The sequence below is a fragment of the Manis pentadactyla genome, chromosome 7 (assembly GCF_030020395.1).
Source record: "Manis pentadactyla isolate mManPen7 chromosome 7, mManPen7.hap1, whole genome shotgun sequence".
Taxonomy (NCBI): domain Eukaryota; kingdom Metazoa; phylum Chordata; class Mammalia; order Pholidota; family Manidae; genus Manis; species Manis pentadactyla.
The window spans coordinates 126,369,099-126,395,717 of record NC_080025.1 but is presented as its reverse complement, the minus strand read 5'-3'; the positions used below and the strand labels follow the sequence as shown (position 1 = coordinate 126,395,717).

The 26,619-nt window shown below is 47.6% G+C and overlaps 1 protein-coding gene across 2 annotated transcripts; it reads right to left on the bottom strand.

Moving 5' to 3' along the window:
• Window positions 1-8,758: 8,758 nt before the first annotated feature.
• Window positions 8,759-24,673, bottom strand: LEP (leptin). 2 transcript variants are annotated; one of them, XM_036909104.2, is made up of 3 exons: window positions 24,385-24,673; window positions 12,980-13,151; window positions 8,759-11,523 (listed from the first exon to the last, which is right to left on the bottom strand). In XM_036909104.2, exons 2-3 carry the CDS (start codon window positions 13,121-13,123, stop codon window positions 11,164-11,166), a joined length of 504 nt encoding a protein of 167 aa, XP_036764999.1. In that variant the 5' UTR covers window positions 13,124-13,151; window positions 24,385-24,673; the 3' UTR covers window positions 8,759-11,163. The 2 variants fall into 2 exon arrangements, with proteins under 2 accessions (XP_036764999.1, XP_036765001.1); XM_036909106.2 differs by having other exon boundaries at window positions 8,759-11,520.
• Window positions 24,674-26,619: the final 1,946 nt, after the last annotated feature.

Sequence of the window (26,619 nt, the reverse complement as noted above, 5' to 3'; positions counted from 1 at the left end):
TGTCATTCGATTAGTCCTGGCATTCTTTTTCCATGTTTGGGGGGTGAGTAATTGTAGACATTCCAACTGGGAGAAGGTGTGATTGGGTTTTTCTCCTGTGGGGAAAAACAAATCCTTTCAGATAGATGAATTTCTGACATCTGCTCTTTTACTCTGTTGCCTGGTGGAACCTTCTTGAACAGAAGTCTCCCAGCAGCGCACAGCTGATCACCCAGGGAAGCCTTCACCAGGTTGGAGGTGGGGGTGGGGGGCCAGGGTGAGCTGACTGGGCTCTTCTCCTCCGGGTGCTTTGCAGGTTTTGATAAACCCTGTCTAATTTACCTCAGGCAAGGTAGGGAGGCTGTCCAATCTACTAACCCCGAGTGTGCGGTCTGGAGCCAACACCGTAGGTTTTCCAGAATGCTCTGGAGCTGGGTTGCTTCCTCTCTGGTCAGTCCATCCTGCTCAGCTTTCAGGATTTCTACAGTGAGCGTGAGGGATGAGGCTGGAAGGGGTCAGGGCCTACTTTTGTAGGGGATGCCATTCCCCTTGTTATGCTGTGGCTTGCTCAGGACACAGGCAGAGTGTCCAGAGGATGAGAGAGGATTGCCTGGAAGTTTCTGGGAGCAGGACAAGGAATGGGGGTGCTCCCTAGTTACCCAGAGGCTTTTCCTCCCATGACAGGGTCACTGTCTTCTCAAGCCACCCTGACTCCCTTTTTTTCTTTGGTAAGGAGCTAAATTCGTGAATTGTGTGGAAGCCAAGGAGGACCTCCAGCTGTCTCTCTGACTGAGCTTTTCATCATGGAGGAAGGGCACAGAGGGAAAAGGCAAGGGGTGTCCTGGAAGGGAAAGCCCTAGCATATCAGCATGGGGTTTCCACTCAGGTGTGGGATTTCCCCAGCACTCCAGGCCCTACCAGAATTGTCCCCTCCCTCTCTGTGACCCACCCATGGCCCAGCTACCAGCCTTTTTGAGGAGAGGAACTGGGTAGGAGTGGAGGAGCACCTTAGAGGGCCAAACCCCGGCTGTGGGCTTCCTGGGTGCTTGTCCTGAGCCAAGAACTGCTTTCCAGTGGGCTGGGCTGGGCTGCATCTCTTGGACCCACTTGTGGGTGAGACCAAGTACTGAAGTGCTGGGCTGGGCTCTGGTCGTGGCTATCAGTGATACTGTGGCCCTGTATTTGTGTTTTGGTCCTTCTGAGTTACTGTAGTTTGCATACCGCAAACTAACTCCACTGGGAAGGTTGCCCTAATTAGCTTTGCAGCAATAAAGTCTAATCTTGGTAAGTAAATGAAGCCTCAAATAAATCCCTGCTTATTGCTTGCCAATATTTTCCTGTTCTCCAAGGCAACACAGCTCTGTGACCTTCAGCCAGTCACTTAACCTCTCTGAGTCTATATCCATATCTAAAGAAAATGAGTTATAAAGCTATATACTCTACCACCCATGTTATTGTGGGGACCAAATATAATAATGTGTGTGGAGGTCCTTTCTAGGTGGCAAGGTGCTATTCTACTAGAAGGGTTATGGTCATGCTTATTGTAAAGCATCCAGAACAGCCATGCTTTACAACTTAGAGTGTCAGTAGTGTGAGTTCTATTATAAGGGAGGAGCAAAGGAACCATTTTCTCAATAGAAAAGAGTGACCCCAGACAAAGCAGTGTGATCAATAAAATAACCCTAACAGGAGCAATGACAATTTGGATGATTTCATATCAAGACCCAATCCAATATCACCAATAACAAAAATGCTCCCCATTCTTATCAGGAGAATGTCTCAGGGCCAAGGACAGTCATGCCACCCTCTTCTAAACCTGAGGTCAAAGGTCTTTTTTAATTTGTTGCTGTGTGGTTGAAGTTAAGAGCCACTCAGAGCTAGGTTTTGTTCTTTGCACAAAAAAATAATGGGCCTGGGAGAATATATTTGTAAACAACTCATCTGATAAGGGGTTAACATCCAAAATATATAAAGAACTCATAAGCCTCAACACCCAAAAACTAAATAACCTGATCAAAAAATGGACAGAGGACCTGAACAGACACTTCTCCAAGAAGAAATACAAATGGCCAACAGGCACATGAAAAGATGTTTCAGATCGATAATCATCAGGGAAAAGCAAATTAAAATAATGAGTTATCAGCTCACACCAGTTAGAATGGCCACTACACAAAAGACAAGAAATAACAAATGCTGGTGAGGGTGTGGAGAAATAGGAACCCTCCTACACTGTTGGTGGGAATGTCATTTGGTGCAGCTACTGTGGAAAGCAGTATGGAGGTTCCTCAAAAAACTAAAAATAGAGACACCATTTGACCCAGTAATTCCACTCCATGGAATTTACCTGAAGAAAACAAAATCTCTGATTTGAAAAGCTATATGCACCCCTATGTTTATCGCAGCACTTTTTACAATAGCCAAGATATGGAAGCAACCTAAGTATCCATCAAAAGGTGAATGATAAAGATGTGGTACATATACACAAGAGAATATTCAGCCATAAAAAGAAAAGAAATCCTGTCATTTGCAACGATATGGATGGGTCTAGAGGGTATTATGCTCAGTGAAATAAGCCAGGAGGAGAAAGACAAATACCATATGATTTCACTTATTTGTGGAATACAAAAACAAAGTAAAACAGAAGGAACAAAGCAGCACTGGGCTCGTAGACACTGAGAAGTGACTAGTGATTACCAAGGGGCAGGGGAGTGGGTGGAAGTGGGAGGTGGGAGGGAGAGGGGGACAGTTGAACCACTGTGATGTACATTTGATTAAAAAAAAAAAGTAATGGGTCAAAGTGAGACTCCTCTCTTCCTCTCCTAGAAGGAAATCCAGACTGGAACAAGGCTCTAGATGGTTACAGAGAAGCTCAGAGCATTCCTGGAGGGATCATCTGCTGTTTCTGCCTTCCCAGAATCCATTCCCCCCTCTTTTTGGTAAAAGAACTCCCTTTTCCTATGGGAAACTACCCCTTACCTATTCTTATTCCAGGTGGGATTGACCCCTTCCCCAGTTTTTATGATGACTCAAATCTGACCAATCAGAGTACTGCATCCTCCAGACCACTGTTATTGGTTCAGCAAGAGGCATGTGATCCAAGCCAGACCAATGAGAGTCATCCCTGAGACTTTTGCTGGAACAATTGGGATGGAGAAGTTCTCTTTCCTGGGGAGTTGCCAAGCTGGAAGGTAGAAGCCTGGAGGTTTTGGTGGTCACCTTTGCCACCACCTAAGATGATGCTAACATGGAAGGAAGCAAAACTAAGAGAGAAAATGATCCTGTTGACATAGTTTGGGCACTGGTTCAACCACATGGAAGGGAAACATTAATTAACAAATGTATTTGTAAAATATATGGAAGTAAGGAGAGGGTAAATGGGTGAGGATAGGTGTTTCCTCAAGAATTATTGCTAAAAAAGAGTGGGACAGTCAAAGCATCTTCAGGGTTGCTTTTTCTGATGTGTGGTTTAGAGCTCTTCACCCAAGAAAAGTAGCAGGACAGGTAACTAATGGAGGGTGCTTCAGGCAGTGCTGATGGGGATAGTAAGCAGACATGTGGGTGCTCTCCCTCTAATGGGGAGGAGTAGGGAAATGGGATGGCGAACAGAAGGTAGCTGGGAACCTGCAAGTGTGTGTTTGGGGCACAGATAGGGTGGATAAAGGCAGACATGTATATCCAGCCTAGGTTTTGCAAGTCTGAAGGCTCAGATTTGAATCCACAGATGTGAGCCTCTGGGCAAGTCCTATGAGACCTCTAAGCCTTGGTTCCATAACCCAGTATGTACGATAAATAATAAAATGCCATGCCTGGCTCTTCCAAGGACAGGAAGGTCAAATCCCTCCATCCTGAAGTATGGAGGGAGAGGTCCTGGACTGTTGCTGTGATCCCCAAGTAATTACCAAGCTGTGAAGACCAACTCCAGATTTTGAGTCAGATGCACGGTCCAAGCCCAGGTGAGGAAAGGAGCTTCCCCTTCGGTCACTGTCTCAGGGGCAGGCAGGGAATAAGGAGGGCTTCACTTTCTATGACCCATATTGCATTTGCTAGTTTTCCCTTAGATAAATATGTGTATTTTACAAACAGAGAAGTGAAGCTGTGGGGTCAGCATTTCCTTGGGAATTAGTGCCAAAAAAAGGGTGGGATGGTTGAGGGAACTTCAGGGTTGGGTTTCTGATGGGTGCTATTTCTTGGGGACATCTGCCTGAGATGAAACACTGGCCTTCAACAGGAAGGCTCTGAGGGTCAGCAGCATTCAGCGCCAAGGGGCCTGGCTTAGGTCCAGAGGGGGAGTGGGGCCCTGGACATGCCCAGGCGGTGTCTCCTATGGAGAAGGTGTGCCGGTGGGGGGTGGGGGGCTAGCGGTCCGCTCCAGCACTGGGAGGGTCTGAAGTGAGCCAGTGGGGGAAATGGGCGGAGCCTGCTCCAGGCTGCAGCTAGACGGGAGCCCCAGGCACTGGTAGGGATAAAATGGTAGGGATAAAATGCCTTGTGATTACAGTAACAGAAGAGAGAGTCAGGAATCCCATTTTCCTTCACAAATGATCTAAGGGGTCCTCTCTCTAGGCAGTATATTAATACAGAGAGAGAACCGCAAAGTGGGGACACCATGAATCCTCTCTGTGGAGAGAATGAAGGGTGTTCCACGGCCTCATGGGGCGCCCCAAGGCCCGTCAGGAGTGGGGCAGAGCTTGAGGCCCTGATTCCCACTCCTTTGGCTTTTTCTTATTAGCAACAGTATCTTGCAGCTGTCCCTGCTACTCTCTCCTTGTTTGATTTGCTACATCTCTGTTTTAGTTCACTGTTTCACACCCACATTTACAGCCTGCTGTCCCCCCAAGGCCCTGGGACATCTGTCAGGCAGTGAAATCAAATGTGAAGTTAAATACAACTCGGCTCCACATCGTGTTCTCATCTTCCCGCCTCCCTTTAGCCCCTCCTCCTTCCTTACCCAGAACTCAAAATACCCAGGCAGTGTATTTACGAGGCTTCCCCCACCAAAGCGTTTATTCTGGAAATTTTACCCAAAAGTAGAGGGCCTGGTACAATGAACTCTTATGTACCTATCACTCACCTTTAACAGTTATCATTTTGCTGATCTTATTTATCTAACTTTATTTATTTTTTCTGAAGTATTTTAAAGGCATATCCCATACACCATTGCATTTCACCCTAAACTGATGTCATGTGAATCTCTAGTGAATAAGGAAGCATTTAAAAATAATTAGCCACCAGCTCATCATCACAACTAATAATACTAATAATAATTCCGTATGATCATCTAAAACAATCCATATTCAAATTCCTGCCATTGTCTCAAAGTTGTTGTTCATAGTTCGTTTGGACCTAGGTCTTTGAACTATGAAAGGTGTGCTGAGCAGATTACAAGTGAGCAGAATTCTGTTTTCAGGTGGCTTTTTGCTGAACTGGCTTACATGCCTACAATGGCCTTATTATACAAGAACTTCAATTCTTCTGGTCACCAAATAATAATGGAGGGCCTGGCACTGTGCCAGACACTCCAGCCAGGCACTGGGTGAGGTGACCCTGCCTGCAGAGGCTCACAGCCCAGGGAGGGAGGGGCGTGGGGGCAAAATCCCAGCAGAAATGATTCTCTATGACCTAGTGCTCACAGAGGGGGCTGTGGAGCTCAGTGGAGGAAAAATGCCACGACTATGTTCCTTTACCATAGAGGGACATTTACTGTACAAGGATGGATGATGAAAATGTTCAACAGTTGAGACCTTTGATTAGGCCTGATCTTCCCTCTAATGGGTTATCATAAGGCGATGCTATAGATTGAATATTTGTGTTCCCTGAAATCCATTGTCAGCTCCTAATAGCCAGTGTGAGGGTATCTGGAGCTGGGGGCTTTGGGAGGTGAGGAGGTCCTGAGGGGAGCCCTCACAGGTGGGATTAGTGTCCTTACAGAAGAGAGCTCCACTGTCCCTTCTGCCCTGCAAGGATGGGAGAAAGGTGTTGTCTATGAACCAGAAAGTGGGCTCTCAAAAGGCACAGTCTGCCGGCACCTTGATCTCAGACTCCCAGCCTCCAGAACTGTGAGAAATGAATTTCTGTTTATAAACCACCTACTCTATGGGAGTCAGCACTACGACAGGTGATGTTTAACTTCATACGTATTTCTCCTCTTTTCAGTCTCCTCTTCCTCCGGTCCTCCCTCTCTCTCCCTTCCTTTCCTACTGATCTTGCAGTTCTTCCATCTTAGTAGATTCCTCCTCCTGTCCTGGCTCTCTTTCCCGAGCCAGGCTTTCCTGTGGTGGACTCCTTTCGTCCTGAGGATGCCTCTCTCCTTCCCTCTCTTACGCGTTGTCATTCCTCTGGGCCGCCAGAGGCTCCATGAGTTTTGGGGTGTGGTTCTCGCACCCCTTGTGGACCTGGCTTCGCAGCTCTCCAGCACCCAAATCCACCTCCATCTGCTTTGGGTTCCTCCAAGAGCAGCACCTGACACAAGGGTCCTGTGCAGGAGGTGTTTTGGGAAGGAGACCCGAGGAAGCGGGAGTGAAGGATGGGGAGAAAGGGGGAAGGAAGGAAAGCCAGCTGAGCGTGCCCCCCTGATGTGGTGACCCATGTGGGCACCCGGGCGCCGTGGTGTAGAATCCACCTGCAGCATTGCGCCTGTGGTGGGTGGGAGGCTGGGCGTTTCTCTGCACACACCCCCTGGCTGTGACTTGCTTCTCTGGGGCCTTCACTGTCACCTCCCCTTCAGGCAGCCCCGTGTGGGCGAGCAGGCTCCCTAAGGCATCCTAGTGGAGAGGTGTGGGAGCGCTGGGCAAGGGTGCCCCCATCACCACAGAGTGTCTCAGAGGTAGGGCCCCTGGTATAGTAGTTCTCATCCCTGTTGCTTCTCTGCCTTGTATATACCAATAACAACATAATGTATTGACTGCTTTTTGCTTATCAGCCATTGGTCTAATAGCTTCCCAAACATTTTTTCATCTCATCTTCTAAAGCCTTTTGATGAAGGTGCTATCAAATCCCCATTGTACAGATGAGAACAGGTCAAGAGAGGTAAAGTAACTTACCTAAGGGGTAAGCAGCCTCTGGGCTGGGAACTGGGGTTGAGGTGAGGCACACGGGGCTCCATGACCTTCTTTATATCCTGAATTTCACCATCTTTGGGGCTGCCACGGTGAGTTCCCAGAGAAAGGATCCTGTGGGGCTGTGGATGACAATGTACCAGTGAACTTAACCCAGTTAAGTGGACTTGAGTGGTCACACATCCCCAGGCTCAGATCCTAACAGTAAAAGCCTGGAATAAATTGCTCTAAATTGGGGTGTACTTTTGGAAAATGGGGTATAATTTTTTTAGACTAATGGGGTGTGATTTTTTTGTATGCTGTTGCACAGAAAGCTTCTGGGGTGGGGGTCTTCTGAAAAGTCCTGCTGGGTTGATCTGACTTTTTTCTCACTAGTCTCTGAAAGTCTTGCCTTCAAGGTTGAGTACAGTCCGATGCTGCCCCCAGACTCTGCTAGCTGCTTGGCAGATGGGAGCTGCTGCCTCAGGGGAGAGCAAGAGAATGCTGAGGATGGCAAAGTGTCCAGAAGGACAACTTGAAGAACACGTCCTTCCACTCTAGCCCCGGAGTAACCTCACAGAGGAGGGAATGGCTCTGAGGCCCCTGTTGCTGTGGGCTGGCTGCCTGAGCCACTGGGATTAGGGTGCTTCTCAGGCTCATTACTGCTCAGAAACAAGATGCCTCAGACGTCCCAGACCCCGAAGGGCAAACACATCGTCCCCAGACCCCTGTCACTCACCTCCGGCAGGCGGGTACTGGGATGGATCACAGCCTCCGAGGTCCCTGGGGACGAGTGCAGAGTGAAAGGTTGTAAGAGGTGGACCACAGCCTGAACTTCTTACCAGTGTGGGCCAAAATATTCATTTAAAGTCAGTTTGCATTAAGTTAGCTTGCAAGTCGCTTGCTGCTAAAGGACTCTGGCTGGTACAGAGGCCAGCCACTTCCCTGAGCTGCCAAGTGACCCACTTAGGCTGCATCAGTCACACACGGCTGCCCCCCTCTGGAGACTCCCCTCACTGGAGTTTTCCCCCTTCCTCCCCGACCTAAATGAGGACTCAGGAAAGGACGGGCAACTATCATTTATACTTGAGGTTTTGCCCTTCTGTTTTCCCTGGGCCTGGATCACTGACATTTAAAGCCTGTTGCTAATTGTAATGTGAAGGGAAGAAGGTTCACTTAAATCTGCCGCAAACCAGGCATTGTGCTGGGCTGTCATCCCATTTCATCCTCAGAGTGACCACCCGCTTTTTTTGGGAAGGTCCCTGAAATCACCCGTGGAAGTGAATGGCGTTGATGGGCCAGCCTCCCGAATTCTCCCTGGACTTGGGTTGGAACCATCAGGTCCTCGCTGTCTGCAGAAATGACTGGCTGTGGCTCTGTGCCCGCTACACGAAAAGTCCTGTCTTTGTGAGTCTGTGCGCCTGGGTGGGTCTGTTAGTGGGCTGCATGTTTGTGTTTGTTTGCTCAGGGTTTTGTTGTGGTGGTGGTTCTTTTGTTGGTTTTTTAAATAATGTGCTGCTTCTCACAGCTGATCTGCAGACCCACACTGGCTCTGGTGCAGAATGCGCTCCTTTGCCAGCTCTGTGCTCTGGGGGAATCCTTTGGCCTGAATAACTGGTGGCTGGCTGTGGCCAAACCCAGGCAGAGCTGACCCCAGGGATGGAGCGAGGCCAGCCAGGCCTTGCCCTGTAGCCCACAAACAGCCCTTCCGAAGCCCCTCCACAAAAGGTGACAGACAGCGAAGACCAGGGGGTAAAGGTAATTTATTTGGACATTTTTTGACAGCAATTTTTTTTTTGAGTTATAAAAAAAGACAATCATTTACATTTGGAAGTTTCACACTGAGAATGAGCCACGGTGCCAGGTTTTGGTGAGTGAAAGGCTTAAAACATCCCAGCCTGACTTGGTGGCCATGATTGTCTAGGTCCTACTATCCAGAGCGGGTCTTATTCAGTCCCTCTCCTGAGTCTCTGCTCTAGAACATTTGACTTGTACCTTCCAACGTCGAACTTCTTTGCCCCTGAAGGCATCTTCAACATGTCCCCTTTCCCCCGTCTTTCCTTTCTCCGCCTTTCTTCACAGCTGGCTGCTCACACTTGGCATCTCCACACACCAAAGCTTCAAACGAAGCAGCCTCTTCCCTCCAGGCAATTCATATCCCTCACCCGCAAAATGGGCCTCAAAATTCCTCCTTTCCAGCTAGCACTCCTGGATTCCCCTGCTCAACCCTATTTGCACCTCCAGAGAACATCATCTGGCTCAAGGGACACTCTGGGGGCCGGAGGATGTGAGTTCTAGTCCCGGCCCTGCAGCCTGTCTGCTGTCACAGTCTTGGGTATTTTCTTATTTTTAAGTTCTCAGCTATCCTGCTTCAAAGAGATGTGGCTACACAATAACAGATGCTGATGTGCCCTGAAAAGGTAAAAATGCTACCAAGAGCAAGGAGGGTGAGCCTGTGGGCCCCTGGGCACTGCCATGGGCAGCCCAGCACTCCCCACCGGCTGGGTCAGCACTGTGCTTCAGCTGCTTGGTTGCCCTGGTGAAAAGCCAGCCTCGGCATGAGGGTGTGCGGGGTTTTTGCCATCTGGAATGCAAGGTCCCTGAGGGCAGGCCTGGATTTTAATGTTACTTGGTGAGCTCTAGCCCACAGCACCAATCAGGGCTGAGCACAAAGTAGGTGCTCAGTCCTAAGGCTGATTGTTTTGATTCAAATTTCCTTGATCAGATCCACCTCCTGGGGTAGGAGGCCTGCATCACAGGGGCGGAATGGAAAACCTGAGCCTTCTTGTTCATGCTATTGAACATGACCTCTAATGAGAAAGGCACTCCTGGTGGCCTGGCCTGGGGTCCTGGGACTCACTCAGCAGTGCTGGCCCAGGTCTTGGGACCATCTGCTAAAGCCCACAACCCTCCCATGGATTTCACCTTCCACTGGAATAAAAATCCTCCCTGAATGGGTGGGAAACATGGCCTTGCTTCTGGTGAGCCAGTCAGATGAGAACCACCATTCGGCATGCAAATTCCAAGGAGGGACAGTGCTGTGTTATAAACCCAGGGTGGGATCGACTCTCAGACCATTCTGGGGCCACAGCTGAGGACCTCTGCTCAGAGGGTCATTGCCCCTGTGTGGGCCCCTTGCTCCCCGATAGGAACGACCTCTCTCTCTGGCAGTCAGAGAAGGCCAGAGCTCACCGTTTCTCCAACACACAGTCTTATGCCCACTCCCTCCATGGGCAGCTGGCCAAACCTGCAGCCCCTCTGAAAGAGTCATCTCCTTTGTTGTTTTTGCGAAAACCACACTAAGTGGTTGTAGAAGATGAGAAAATGACTCCACCCCATCCAAAGAGCCCATCACAGGAATGTTATTCAGAAACTGCATCTGGATCCTTCCCCCTCCCACTCCCAGATGCACACAGCTATATATTCCACTTGACAAAATTCATCTTAAAAAAAAAAATGCCTGGCCCTCGGTGATCTGCTCAGGACAATGACATTGCAGACACTGTAATTTAAAACCAGTCACAGTAGAAACAAAGCCAGTTACTAGAAAATGAACTTGAGAGGCCTCAAGTCACTCAAAACAGGTTTGCCTCTGCCAGGCCCATCAATGGGATTGGAAATTGCACCCCAGAATGCCTAACCCTGACCTCAACTGCCATCTGGAATGCAAGGACCTCGAAGAGCCTGGAAAAGCTGATGTTTTGCTTCAAATCCATCTAGGATAAAATGCATAATAAATAAATAAGTGCTTCCAACTTGTATTGCTTGGGAGTTTCCAGCTGTGTGTGAGTTTAGCCTTCATGGTATTCCCCAGAATTCCCAGGTGGAGCTTTGCTTGGTCATCCAAAGGCCTGTGACCTGCCCCCTGAAGTCACTCCAGGGGCACTCGGAAGCACACAGTAAGGGGAGCTGGATGAGAGGAGACTTGTGAGAGCTCCGCATCCAGTCCACTGCTGCTGGAGGGGTCCCCTTTCCCCCTTTCTGGTGAGTGAGGAATCATGGCCTTCTATCCTCAGCTTTGTGCCTTGGAGTCTTCTGCCTCCGGAAGAGTGGCTTAGAGGAGTGAGAGAGGTGGGCGGGAGCCCAATAAACGGTATTCACACAGGCTCTCTTCTCATGGAGACACTTTGGGAAGAGAGGCCCCAAGGCTTCAGCACCCAGGGCTGAGGTCCAGCTGCCGCAGCATGTCCTGCAGTGACGCCTGCAGCCTGCTCAGGGCCACCACCTCTGTGGAGTAGAGTGAAGCTTCCAGGATGCCACCCAGGTTCTCCAAGGTCCCCAGGCCCCTGGCCCTGGGCAAAGGACAGCTCTTGGAGAAGGCCATCAGGTGGAGAAGGTCCCGGAGGTTCTCCAGGTCATTAGATATTTGGATCACATTTCTGGAAGGCAGACGGGTGAGGATCTGTTGGTAGACTGCCAATGTCTGGTCCATCTTGGACAAACTCAGGACAGGGTGGAGCCCAGGAATGAAGTCCAAACCGGTGACACGCTGTTTGGAGGAAACCAACTGCTGTGCAGGAAGGAGAGGGAGAGAAGTCAGTTCCGCCTTGGCCTCGGGAGTGGAGGTTTGTTCTCTTGGTTGCCTCCTTTTTCCTCTGCAACATCCTGGCCTGGGCCCTTATTTCTTGTGCCCAGGAGGTTGCCCAGCTTCTAAGCTGGTCTCCTATCCTTCCCAGACCTCCCTGCCCTCCACTTCCAGACCAACCTTTGCAGATCATTCCCTCCTCCAAATGGCCTCTGCTATAGAACCAGCCTCAGTGCCCTATTTCTTGCTGAGTGAAGTCCCTTCCCCAGGCAGTGAGGTCCTCCATAAGTACCCCCTCCCCAGCCATCCTCCTTCCCTTCCACCCCCAGTGTGTTTCTCCCTCCCAGTCAGGTTATCCATGAGTCTCACCCACTTCGGGAGTAAGGCCATATCCTCAGGGAGCGCCCGCCCCTCACTCCTCTGCTCCAGTAACTGCTTACCAGGAGGGGTTCTCCCCCTTCCCGAGTGCCTCCTGCACCATGCCAGCTGGGATGCTCTGGATCTATTATGAGCAGCTTTGTCAAATGACTAGTTTGAAAGCAAGGTGACTTAAGGGTTTCTCTCTACAAAATGCTCAGAGTCTAGTTCTGAGCTGTCCCTGCTTCTAACCACCTAAATTGGCCCTGCTGCCCAAGCTGTCAAACATCTGCAGTGCAGAGATGTAGACATCTCCAGATTGCTCCATGTAGGGAGAACAAGTAGGCTTTTAAGGCCAGGGTTTACCAAATACCACAGCTTACAACCTTTAAAGAGGACACACTGCCCAGTTCTGCAGCAGGCAGGGGCACTTGCTTTGTCTAATCTAATCTTGTGACGACCTTGTGAAGACTGTGTGACAGTCCTGTTATCCAGATGGTGAAATCAAGGCTTAAAGACATTGAGGAACTAGCTTAAGATTTTATAGTTAGAGAACAGAAGTGTGAAGATCCACTCTTAGTCTTCCTAATTTCAAACACAGAACTCATCTGGACATGGCTGAAGTTCTAGGCTCGGACCCCAGAGAAAAGACCCAGGGGACATTGGTAGCTGTTTGCAGATACGGAGAGGACTGTACATGGAAGAGGGCAGACTTGCTCTTTTGTGTGGTCTTGACAGGTAGGACTAGCAGTAATGGGAGAACAAACAGTCTTCCCCAACACATCCTAAGGATGTGGCAGAGGCTAGAGGGGAGCTGCTGGAGGTCTGGCTACCTGCCAATGGAACACAAGGACCTTAAGGCTCCCTCTGGTCCTGGGCACTGGGATTCCATTCAAGGAGGAAGGAGAGAAAGGAGGCAGGAGACGGAGGGGAGAGGAGAGAAAAAGCAGCTCTTTGTGCTTCAGAGAGACGTCAGGCCCTCATGACCCCTACGCTTCCCTGCACGGGCCCCAGCTACCTCCGAGGTCCCAGTTTCCCTGTGGGCTGGCCACAGTTCTTTGCTGTCTCCCCAGACCCACTCTACCGTGTGTGAAATGTCACTGATCCTGGTGACAATTGTCTTGATGAGGGTTTTGGTGTCATCCTGGACTTTTTGGATGGGTACAGTTTCAATGTAGGAGAGATAGGGCCAAAGCCACAGGAATTGCCACAGGGGTCCACAATGCATCTTCCTTCCCAGGATGGTCTTCTTGTGCCTGAAAACAGAAGGAACCACATATTGCAAGTTGCCATATCCCAGAAACACCCATGTGTCCTGTTACCAGCCATATTATCTGATGTAGATAAAAATGAGATTTGCTTTCTGCCATGGCTATGATCTCTGCAGAGTCAAAGACAATTTGCTATCTAGAAATACATTAATGAAATGAATTCCTGTGGGGAGAGGCAAGGTCTGATCAATAACACCCTGATGAGGTGTGGGGTGGGCCACAGAGCTGTAAGCCAGGGCATGAGCAAACGGACGTGGTGCTGATGACATGGCTTCACTGTGTGCTTCAAGGAAGAGAATGGCTTTTAAGGTCTGGTTTGAATTCAGCCATTTACTAGCTGCCTGACTTTAGGCATGTCACATAACCGCCAAGAACTCCATCTTCATCCCCTCAATATACGTATCTCCAAGCTTTTATGAGGATCAAATTAGATAATGCATATGAAAGGGCTTTAAAGGTGTTGTGAAATGTACTCTATTACTACCCTATTATTAGAGATTATGTTACTCGTCCTCTCCATTACTCTCTCACAGCGACCTGCTGACACCTCCCTGATGGCATTTATCGCTGGCTTTATTACTTCCTTTCTCTCCCACTGGGAGCCTGAATCCAAAGGACACTTATGGAAGGTCTGATAATATGTCAGATGCAGTGCTAGGCACCAAGGATACAACAGCAAACAATGGATGTTCTCTGCTCTCAAGTTGCTTACAGTTTAATAAAAGAGAGAAACGGGTAAACAGGCCATTCCAATACAGGAATAAAGACCTTTGCATGAATGACAAGTATGAGATATCAAGGGAGTACACAGGGGACTCCATGAAAGAGGTGTCAGCTGAGCTGGGTATTAAAGACCAAGTAGGGGTTAGTAAGAGTAGACAGATGTTGCCATAAATGGTCAAGAAAGCAGCTAGTGCAAAGGCATGGAGACAAGTGAGAATATATAACATGTTCAGCCAGAATGTTTGAAACTTTCAAAGTCATGGAATCATGAATTCTAACACTAATAATATGCAGATCCTTGAGTGAGCTGCAAAGTTTTAATGAGATACATGAGGCAAAAGACAATAAAGTTAAATGTATGCAAGTCTGTGGCCAATGATCCATGCCAAGTATGTGTGGATGAGCCTGAAGTAATAATCAAATGTAAGTAAATATTAGCACGAAGGTTCTGGAGATAGCAAAAAAGTTTTTTTGTGTCTCTCTGATTTTTTTTGTTCTGCGTCATCTGGGTCTCAATAAAAACAGAGTACTCCCTCTCCCTTAACCAGAGGATACAGTCCAAGACCCCCAGTGAATGCCTGAATTACTAACCTTGGTTGGTACTGAATCCTATATATACTGTTTTTTCTTATACACACATACCTATGATAAAGTTTAACTTGTAAATTAGAGACTCACTAAGAGACTCACAACAACAATAATAAAATAAGAGCAATTATAAGATACTATAATAAAAGTTATGTGAGTGTGGTTTCTCTCCCTCTCAAAATATCTCATTGTACCAACTCTTTTTCTTATGATGAGAGAGGATAAAATGCCTATGTGATAAGATGAAGTGAAGTGGGTGATGTAGGCATTGTGACATGGTGTTAGGCTACCACTGACCTTCTGGCTATACATCAGAAGGATCATCTGCTTCTGAACCTCAGCTGACCTCCAGTTACTGAAACCATGGGAAGCAAAACCGTGGATAAAGGCAGGGACTACTGCAATACGTTCTCTGTCCATAGGTGGCAATATGAGTATAATTCATATTCATATTCATATTTAATGTAATAGAAATATACAACCTGTTTATATATTATTTATAATGCTTAATCAAAGGTATGTTTTTTACCTGAATTTTGTAGAGGGGAAAAATGAGGCTCCAAAGACACATCAACTTGTCCAAAGTCAAACAGTTCAGTGGTGGAGCCTGATTCCATGTAATCCAGAAAGGCTGGCATGCTTCCTACTCTCCCACCCCCACAGTTTCCCCAGCCTTTAAGGAAAAGCCCAAATTACAAACCACTCTACTGTCCAACCAAGACACCTCCTGAGACCATGGTACTTGGGAACAATTACCCTGCTCTAGGATGAAGCTATGGGATTGTAACTCCACATCGACTTCAAATATGAAAAATACTAAGCAACTGGGGAGGAAGCATTCAGGTGTTTTTGTGCTTATTTTCTCTCTTAAAAAGTTAAAACTCCCTCAATTAACTACTTATTACCTGAATAAACATTTCCACCAAATGTTTGTGGAATGGAGTTAAATAGTGCTAACTCCCCACTATGATGTCATGAAACCCTGGGTAGTAAAGTGGAAAGAAAGCATAGAACTTAGACTGGAGGCTTCAGCAGTGGGCCCTGCCCTTTGCTGTGTGTCTCTGGGCAAACGTAACTTCCCTAAAGTATCCATTGCCACCTGTAAAATGGAACTAAGGTACTAGAACTAAGATACCACCTGGCTCAAAAGGGTAAACAAGATGGACCAGGAAAGTCCCTGCCTGTTGGGTGTACCAAAGGAGGTGAGGGAGTAAATGCCAGCTTTTTTTGAATTGTTTAATTACTGAGCAGGGTGTGAAATGCTTGAGCAATGCTACCTGTAGGCAGCCCTGAATCTACTATTTGGCCAATTGCCTCTCCTGGACATATCAATAGGGTGCCTGATATTTCTGGATCTTTCCCCCGTGGCACAAGACTGAGTGGTACCCTTTTCCAGCATTTTTGTGTCAATGACACCCTCCTTCCCAAGAGAATTTTTTACCAGATTAATTCTGGTCATAGATGCTCTCACATAATGGCCACCTGTAATACCTGAATGGGAAAACAGTTTTATAAGCCCCCTCCATCACCACTGATAATATGCTTTAGTGGATGCTGAGAATAAATTACAGTTCCTTGAAATATGGAATTGAGAAGATGCTGCTAAGTTTAGGGAAGCTCCATGGGAGGCTGTGGAAAAAACTAACAGGTCCATCTGAGATCAAAGTGATAGGCAGAACCTGGCCCACCAGCACACTAAACACACACACACAGGCTCACACACATCACATGCATCATACGTGTGCACACACACAAACACATCAACACATCTAACCCTTTTAGTAGAGGCTGCTAGTTGTTCCCAATATCTGGTCTTCCCTTCTTCCCAAGTAACAGAACATCCAAGTTTAGGCAGCGATGTGGCCCTCCAAAATAAATACTACGTTTTCCAGCTTCTTCCAACTAGGTATGGCTGTGGGAATAAATTCTGGCCAGTTAAGTAGAAGCACAAGTGCCTTGTGGTAGCTCCTGTATCGCGTGCCTTTGCCTCTTCCTTTTTCATCCCTTCATCCCAATGCCTGAATTGTGTCGCCTTGGATCACAAGGATGAGGCCACACTTTATGAATGGCGGACCAGGGAGGTGGAGGAGGCTGGGTGCCCGAGGACTTCGTGGAGCTGGTTACATACTGGCCTTGGACAGCTTGTCTCTGGACTTATGCTGTGTGTGTGTGTGTGAGAGAGAGAGACATAACCTCTGTCTTGGTTAAGCCACTGTTATTTTGGATCTCTTCTAAATACAGCCAAACTAATGCTAACTAATTTATACACCTGGACATGGGCATCAGGAAAGAGTGGACATTAAGTCCTCCTTGGTACACCTGAGTGTCAGTACCTGGGGGTTAGGGTCAGGGCCAACCATGGTCAGAGAAGGTTGAGGGAATGGCTGATAAGAGTGGGGTTTAGGCCCTAAAGAATCCACTCCAAAACTACTAGATCTAATATCTGAATTTGGCAAAGTTGCAGGATAAAAAAATTAATACACAGAAATCTGTTGCATTCCTATACACTAATGATGAACTAGCAGAAAGAGAAATCAGGAAAAACATTCCATTCACAACTGCATCAAAAAGAATAAAATACCTAGGAATAAACCTAACCAAGGAAGTGAAAGACCTATACCCTGAAAACTACAAGACACTCATGAGAGAAATTAAAAGAAGATACCAATAAATGGGAACACATCCTGTGCTCATGGATAGGAAGAATTAATATTGTCAAAATGGCCATCCTGCCTACAGCAATCTACAGATTCAATCAAAATACCAACAGCATTCTTCAATGAACTAGAGAAAATTGTTCTAAAATTCATATGGAACCACAAAAGACCCCGAATAGCCAAAGGAATCCTGACAAGGAAGAATAAAGCTGGGGGAATCAAGCTCTACTACAAAGCCACAGTAATCAAGACAATTTGGTACTGGAACAAGAAAAGACCCACAGACCAATTGAACAGACTAGAGAGCCCAGATATAAACCCAACCATATATGGTCAATTAATAGATGATAGAGGAGCTATGGACAAACAATGGGGAAACAACAGCCTCTTCAACAACTGGTGTTGGCAAAACTGGACAGCTACAGGCAAGAGAATAAAACTGGATTATTGTTTAACCCCATACACAAAAGTAAACTCAAAATGGATCAAAGACCTGAATGTAAGTCATGAAGCCATAAAACTCTTAGAAGACAACATAGGCAAAAATCTCCTGAATATAAACGTGAGCAACTTCATCCTGAACACATGTTCTTAAGCAAGGGAAACAAAAGCAAAAATGAACACATGGGACTACATCAAACTAAAAAGCTTCTGTACAGCAAAGGACACCATCAACAGAACAAAAAGGCATCCTACAGTATGAGAGAATATATTTGTAAATGACATAGCCGACAAGGGGTTAACATCCAAAATATGTAAAGAACTCGCATGCCTCAACACCCAAAAAGCAAATGACCCAATTAAAAAGTGGGAAGACCAGTTTGAAAAAGACAGATGCACCCCTATGTTTATCGCCTCACTATTTACAATAGCCAAGAAATGGAAGCAACCTAAGTGTCCATCAGTAGATGAATGGATAAAGAAGATGTGGTACATATACACAATGGAATATTATTCAGCCATAAGAAGAAAACAAATCCTACCATTTGCAACAACATGGTTGGAGCTAGAGGGTATTATGCTCAGTGAAATAAGCCAGGCAGAGAAAGACAAGTACCAAATGATTTCACTCATATGTGGAGTATAAGAACAAAGAAAAACTGAAGGAACAAAACAGCAGCAGAGTCACAGAACCCAAGAATGGACTAACAGCTACCAAAGGGAAAGGGACTGGGGAGGATGGGTGGGAAGGGAGGGATAAGGGCAGGGAAAAAGAAAGGGGGCATTACGATTAGCATGTATAATGTGGGGGGGCGTACGGGGCGAGCTCTACAACACAAAGAAGACAAGTAGTGATTTTACAGCATCTTACTATGCTGATGGACAGTGACTGTGAAAGGGTATGTAGGAGGGACTTGGTGAAGGGGGGAGCCTAGTAAACATAATGTTCTTCATGTAATGGTAGATTAATGATACACACACAAAAAAGTTAAGATGAAAAAAAAAAAAGTGGGCAGAGGAAGTGAAGAAACACTTCTCCAAAGAAGAAATTCAGATGGCCAACAGGCACATGAAAAGATACTCCACATCACTAATTATCAGGGAAATGCAAATTAAAGCCACAATGAGATATCACCTCACACCAGTAAGGATGGCCAGCATCGAAAAGACTAAGAACAACAAATTTTGGCAAGGATGCAGAGAAAGGGGAACCCTCCTACACTGCTGGTGGGAATGTAAGCTAGTTCAACCATCGTGGAAAGCAATATGGAGGTTCCTCAAAAAACTAAAAACAGAAATACCATTTGACCCCAGAATCCCACTCCTTGGAATATACCCAAGAATACAACTTCTCAGATTCAAAAAGACAGATGCACCCCTATGTTTATCGCAGCACTATTTACAATAACCAAGATATGGAAGCAACCTAAGTGTCCATCAGTAGATGAATGAATAAAGAAGAGGTGGTACATATACACAATGGAATACTATTCAGCCATAAGAAAGAAACAAATCCTACCATTTGCAACAACATGGATGGAGCTGGAAGATATTATGCTCAGTGAAATAAGCCAGGCGGAGAAAGACAAGTGCCAAATGATTTACCTCATTTGTGGAGTAAAACAACAAAGCAAAACTGAAGTAACAAAACAGCAGCAGACTCACAGGGGAAGGTTATGGGAGGGAGGGAGAAGGGGACTGAGGGGTATTATGTTTAGTACACATGGTATGGGGGGGTCACGGGGAAGACAGTGTAGCACAGAGAAGGCAAATAATGAATCTGTGGCATCTTACTACACTGATGGACAGTGACTACAATGGGGTATGGGGGGGACTTGATAATATGGATGAATGTAGTAATCATAGTGATGTTTCATGTGAAACCTTCATAACAGTGTATATCAATAATACCTTAATAAAAAAAAGTGGGGTTTAGGGACTGGGGAGGGGAGGTATAACTCAAGATAGCAACTACAACTTCACTGAGCTTGGCCTGACACATAATAGTTACTCGGTATGTATCTGATGGTTGACAGCTACTGATCACTCACTGTGGGCAAGGTCCCGAGATGAAAGAGACATGGAAACACAGGCAAGTGGGACTCAGGAGCAGGGAGGTATGGGGTTCAAGATTGGTGGGTCTCCCAGGAAGCCTGGGTGGTATACCATGGTGTCTAATGTTGTCAACTAGTGACATTTATTATTTGTTCAAAATAAAACTAAAGAACAAAACTGTGCTCTTAAATGATTGGTTTAAGAATCTACATAATTCACTACTATGCAAAGAAGAATATTTAAGCAGACAAAATACCTTGGGTAACTCGGGAGGGAGTCATACATTAGGAGCTCTAGAGTTCTGCAGAGCTGTTTGAATTGGTGTGTAGCACCTTGGTCTAACTTCTCTGAGACTCAGTTTTCTTAGCTATAAAATGGGGACGATACAAATCGTAATTCCCACAGTAGCCATTATGTGGATGAAATGAGGTAATACGTGTGAAGTGCTAGCTCTGTGCCCGGCATGTGGCCAGCCCCAATACTCACTAGTATTGTCACCAGGATTTCCAGTTAAGGAATCAAGGAGGCACGCTGGCCCCATCTCTCCTCATCCTTAACTGACTCCCCATCCTGTCCCCACTTTGCAGTTCTATGCAGCCCCCACCCCTCACTTCTGCCTTCTCCACAGACTAGCTGTCCTCCTACTTCCCTAAGAAGCTGGTGGCTGCCAGATGGGAGCTCCCTCACTTCCCTCCTTATCCTAGGGGATGAGGTAGACCCAGTGGGGGCTTCCATGTCAAGGGAGGGGGTGCTCCTTTATATCCAGGCCAGAGGGTTTGCAGGGCAAGGTCAGGTTGGCCACAGCCTTCTGACAAAGACAGTGGGCGGAAGGCACTCGCTGGTGGAGGCTGCTAACCTTGAGCTACTCAAACTCCTCTATCTCCTGGTTGAAAGGACCAGAGGTTAGCAAGGGACCCAGGACACTTTTCTTTCTTCTTTTTTGTCTCCAGCTTTTGGGTTTTCTGCACCCATCTCTGTGGTAATCTTCGGTGTGCTAGTGTGAATTGAATTCAGGTAATGGGCATTTGCTGTTAACCATGAGGAAAAAGCTTTGTACCGTCTAAGCCCTTCCTAGCAGAAGGTCTTCCTGTGGGCTCCCTTCCCTCTCATCCTTCCTTCCTTTCTCTGTAACTCCCATTTGGAAGGGACTTGGGCACAAGGAAGAGAGACAGAGAAGACTGGATCCTGGTCTTTCAAGTTACTCAGAATTCAGAGGAACAGAAAGAAGCTTAAAAAACTCATTTTAACAAAACCTGGTGAAGGTTATTCAGGCAGGAGCACAGGAAAAGGGGGAGACTATGGCACCTTGGCCAAGCAGTCAGTATTTGAACTGAGACCAGAAGGACAGGAGCTCTCCACGGGGATGAGGGCAAGCAGGGTATTCCAAACCAAGGGGACAGTGTGGAGTTGGGGAAGACCTGGTGGGTTTGGAAGAATTCAGTATGGTGGGAGGGTAGAGGTGGGGGGCTGAGAAGAAAAATGTCCCAGGCTAGATTCCAGGTGTAGGGACCTCATGGGGTCTGCCTTACTCAGGGCACACACACACACACACACACAAGCCCCAGAAGCTAAGTTTGCATGACCAGTGGTAGGCAAGAGACCCAGAAAACTTTCCTCATCCCTTTCCTTGTCCCCTTCCTCCTCCAAACCCTGACTGGGCCAATTAGCATCTTTCCCAGGAATTTAAAGTAGGGCTTTGGAGAGCCCAGTTTGTCTCTGTTGAGGGCTTGGGGGCCCTGGGGTAGCCACGGTGAGCCTCAAGAGCATGGAGTAGTGGAGAGAGACCAGGGTCCATCCAGTCACTGAGAGGGGGTTACAGTCACCACCTGTGCTCCTTCCTGACCTTCTTGCTGGTTCCTGAACTTGTTGGTCCCGGGCCCTCCCTGTCCTGAACCTCCACTGTGAGATACTCTTCCACATACACTCACTTGAGTAGGTTTCAACTTTCTGAATATATATTTTCATCTAGAAGACATATGGATACATACATGCAAGAGAAACAAGTGTCAAGAAAAAAAATTCAGCCTTACTGTGGTTGATGCACTCTTGAGAGTCTCTGTTCTGTTTTGTAAATGTTGGTTACAACATGCAGTTTGAAAGACACTGAGCTAGCATGAGTGGTTTTTTCTTACTTGCAGCCAAGAGCCTCTTTTGAGAAATCATGTTAACATACTTAACTGGTAGATGGATTATGGGGGGGTTATAGTCTTTGTGTTCATCAGAAACTATCCTTAGATCTGATCCCATCAGAGAAAACAAATAGGTTTCAATTCCTGGGTCAATTCTGATCAATATTTAGTACCTCCCTAGAGAGCTGTGTGGAGGAGAACCTGAAATTTCAAGACTCAGAGGGAGAGGGTGCTGTGATCAATTAGTAATGTCTGCTGGGTGCAGGAGTGGTAGATAAATCTCTTATTCCAACATCTCCTAGGGGCCTGGCCTAGAGCAGGTGCTCAATGAATATTTGTTGAATGAATTAATTATTTTCCATCCCTCATCTTCCTTGTCCAGCCAGGTTAACCCACCTCTACAATGGTTCACCTGCCCCCATATTAAAGTCACATCCTAGAATTCATATTTGTACAGAAGGAATTCCTCAGAAGCTTTCTAAATGAAGACAGGAAATGCTTCAGTGTCCAGGTCTCCCTTGTCTGGGGCCCTTGCTTGGCTCCCTTTACCTCATATGTGGCTTCCTCTTGACACCCTGAGGCACCCCAAGTACAAATGCAATGAGCACAGAAGTGGGGATAAGATCATCTTTGGAATCTGTGAGATGTCAACATTGACACCAATCATGGACTCAGTTCCAGAGAGTCAACAAAGTGAGCAGGAAAGACTGTAAAATGCAGTTTGCTGAGACGCAAAGCATATCTGTTGTCATACATGGAATAAGTGCAAAGGGTTCTGAGGGCCCAGGCATCAGGTTTAAGCAGAAACAGTCTCTCTCTCTGTCTCTCTGAGACAACCGTGTGCACAAAGAAGAATTTCAAGCTCTGGGCTGTCAGGCAAGAACAGAGCTGCTGCTGGAATCCTACCTGGTGGGGACCCACTGATCAACTGCAGGAGAATTTGGCGCTACTTGCCTTCAAGTAACATGTATGTTGTTTGAGGATGCACACGTCACAAGGGCCCAACTTTCCTGGAGCCCTTTCTCTTTCCCTGACCCCCATGTTCCCTGGGGGCATCTGGGCTGGAGCAGGGACAATGGTCCAGATTCTGTGAGGACAGCTCTCCAAGTAGCCACCTCCGCACCCTGCATGGGCCACTCAAGACATTAGAGGCATCCGCCTGGGGCTGACGGGCAGGAATTCATTGCAATCTCCCTGGCTCTGTCCTTGGCGCTTGGAGCCATTTCCTGGAACAGGGGGGAGGAAAATATTTCCCCCAAATACCAAGAAGAGTTATTTTGGGCATAAGATGTACAAAATATGAGAAGGATGCTCCTTTGGCCAACATGGAAATGTTCCCCTCAGTCTAATGTCCTCAACTGCTTGCAGAGGAAAGAGCCTAAAAACACCCAGTTTCTCTTTCCTTCCCCCAAACTAAATGAGAGAAATGGTCAGTACGGCCATCCCTCTCCTGAGGGCATTAGAATGGGGGTGACTGTGGTTCTGCAGACCACCTGCGGGGACAGAGATTTGGAATGTCCCTCCCACCAGTCCCAGCCTCAGAACTCTACTCAACTAACCTGAGAGATGACTGAGGTCAATTCCTACAAAGGGGAGTCACTGAGCTTGTGTTCCTGGGTGTTGCCCTCAAGTACTTACCGTCTGCCCCACTTCCCCTGAGGACCACCCACCCTTTTAGTAGAAATAATCATCTCATCGTCTCCAAAGCTGCTATTCTCAAATGACAACCAGGCCACGTGTCTCACTCAGATCCAACTGTACTTAAAGAGTCCCTGTTCCAAAGTGCCATTTTTAAGCTATAGAAAATGGTGTGTAAAGGCTACCACAGTGAAATCAAACCAAGCTAGGAGAGAAAGCAGGCTATAGGGGGGCCTGGTAGGTGTCACGTGGGGCTCACCAGCCAACAGTGTCTACTTGGCAGTCTTGGCTAGAGAGGTAGTAACAGTGAGAAACATGTGAGTGACAGGCCTTTCCCCTGACTCGCTGTTCTGTCGCCCCAGAGAAGCCTTAGGTTATCCACTGTCAATGGCAATTTGCATGGCTTTGAGGCCAGATGTGGTGAGACCCTGCACAATTTGGGAGATTTGGGTTGTTCCTGGCAGTTTTTCTCCACATTTCTAGGCCATCATCATGCTGGTGCTAGGCCTCTGCCTTACACAGCCTTTTGCATTAAGGGATGGGGAGCCGCGCTGGAAAATGACGCCTAAATCCTTATCCACAGAGCAAGTCTGGTCCTCAGAAGTGGAACTCTCCTACCCCTTGCACCCCCAACTTTATCCCCTCCAGATGGGGCGGGGTGCCCTGATCTTTGGGGATGTGCTCAAGGCAATTTCCGAACCATCTCTGTGGCTGGGCTGGCGGCACTGACAGTCTCCTGGTTCCAGGTGTACAGATCCCTGCCCCGTGGGCACCGGCACAACCCCAGCCCCGAATCCAATGCTCCCGGACTCCCAGCTGCCTTCCCACCGCTTCGAACTCTGGTGCAAGGCTACTACTGTCCAGAACCAAGCCATCGCCCTGACCCACGCCCGCCTCAGTTTCCCCAGGGCCCAGGCTAGGGTGCGGTGCTGTGGCCTGCCGAGAAAGAAGGACGGAGAAGGAGAACGGAGCGCCCCCGGGCCTTACCTCGCAGCTGCTCGCGCCGCGATTCCTCCGATTCCTCAGGGGCTCCATGCCTGCCCGCTGCTCTTATAGCCGCCCGAGCACAACTTGCGCAACTGCCCGGTGCAGCCCCAGCGCCAGCTCCCGCCCCGCCCTGCCGGGCAGCGTCGGGCCGCGCGGCCGCGCTCCGGGGCCTCGAGGAAGGACCCGCTTCCCCGAAGCCACGCGCCCCCCCGTCGGGTCCCGCCCGCAAGGTCGGGAGCGGCCGGCGGGGCAGGAGATTCTCGAGGTCCCGCCCGGGGCGCGGCGCGGCTGTGGCGCCAGGATCGGCCTATAGGGGACGGGGTGGCTGTGAGGGGCTCCTCTGGGCCGCGAGGGGCTCGGCGGCGCCCTCGCAGGCCCGTGGCGCGTCGGCGGCGAGACCTCCGCAGCCCGCTCCGCTGGGTGGCGGGACCCGACGGCCCCGGGCGCCTGGGAAGCCCTGGGTTAGCGGGAAAGGCCTGCCGTGCGCCCGGCGTCCCACTCGGAGCGGGGCTGTGCTGTCACCCCACCTCTGCCCTGGCACGCGGGGAACCCGGGTTCCAGGGCCCAGGGAGGCGGTCTCGGGGTGGTACCCCCGGAAGGCACGCGCCCCCTGGTTAAGAGGAGCTGTCCCTAAGGCCGCTCGCTGGAGTCCATCCTCAAGTCGTTATTTCCTGTACAAAGGGGAGTGTCCCGGGCAAAGCGGTATTTTCCTCAGGATGGTATTATATCCTTGGGCTTCAGGAAAAAGGAAACTGAGGTCCAGGGAGCTTAGTGACTTTCCTCAGAACCCCAGCTGGTAAGGACAGCGGCCAGGAAGCCAGGGGCCAGCAACTAGGCCCATTCCTGTCCGCATAGCAAAGAGCAGCTCTGAAAACAAAGCTTTCAGTTAAGAACCAGCCCACGCACCAGGTAGGGATCACCAACTATGTGGGTGGGTCTGCTACCACCTGTTTTGGTATGGCCAGTGAGGAAGGAATGGTTTGTACATTTTTAAATAATTGGGAAAAAAGCAGAAGAATAGGACCCATGAAAAGTATATGAAATTTATGCTTTATTGTCCATAAAGTTTTGGGTTTCTATCAAAAAATGTATTTGGAAAATTTTCTCTGAAAAACAAAAAAGCCCACATAAATGATATCATACTGTTCATACTACTATTCCTTCCCCTTACCTTTACATTATTTTTTTTGGAAAATTTCAAATCTCCATAATACATTTACAGGAAAACATGGTGTGTAACAAATCTCCATGTACTCATCATCCAGCTTCAACTATTATTAATTTTACTCTGCCACTTAGTAGACCTAGAATATCATTTCTTACCAGTATACATAGAGCTGCACCAGTCTTTTTAAAGTCAGCATACATTTCATTTTATGGATGCACCATAATCAATCTAACCACATTGTCATATACATAATACTGTAATTAATGTATTTAAATAGACTTATGTGAGCACTTTGTGAGTGTATCTGTGGGAGAAATTCTAATAAGTAGAATCATTGAGTCGAAGTGTACGCACATTTAAAATAGAAATATACTGCCAAGTTACATTCCTTAGAGATTGCACCAATTTACATATGCAATTGTCTGCAGGCAACAGTGACTTAAGCATTAACAGCATTTAGTTATCTCTTAGAACCAGAAGCCTGGAGGAGGGTAGGTGCAGTAGCTCAATGGAATCATCAGGAATCTGCTCCTTCTAAACATGCCTGGATCAAAGGCACAGAGATAGATGTATGAACAAACTTTGTTGGTTCAGAAATGATTTTTCTGGCTAGGACATTCACACACAAATTCTTCTTTTTCTCATCTGACTGCGCTTTGTCTGCTCTAATAAAATTCAGAGGTGAAACTTAAAAAAAAAAGAATCCCGTTCCTCTCGATTTTCTCCTCCATTGTGTCTTTGTGCTTACTGCTTCATGGTTGCAAGATAGATGCCACTCCTTCAGGCATCTTGTCCTCACATGAGTACCCGTAGGAAGGGCAGGGCAGAAGCAAAAGGTTTTCTTTTCTTGAAATTCTGTTTGGGGAAGGAAGTCATGTTTTCCTTTATTTCTCATTGACGAGAACTGGGGCATATGTTCACCTCTAGATCAATCACTGCCAAATGGAATGTGATGGCCATGATCATGACTGATTTAGACCAGTCAAAGTCTCCCCCTGGGGCTGGAGGAGGTCAAGATAGATGAAGGGAAATTTACCTGAAAGAATTAGGATTCTGTGAGCTTGGAA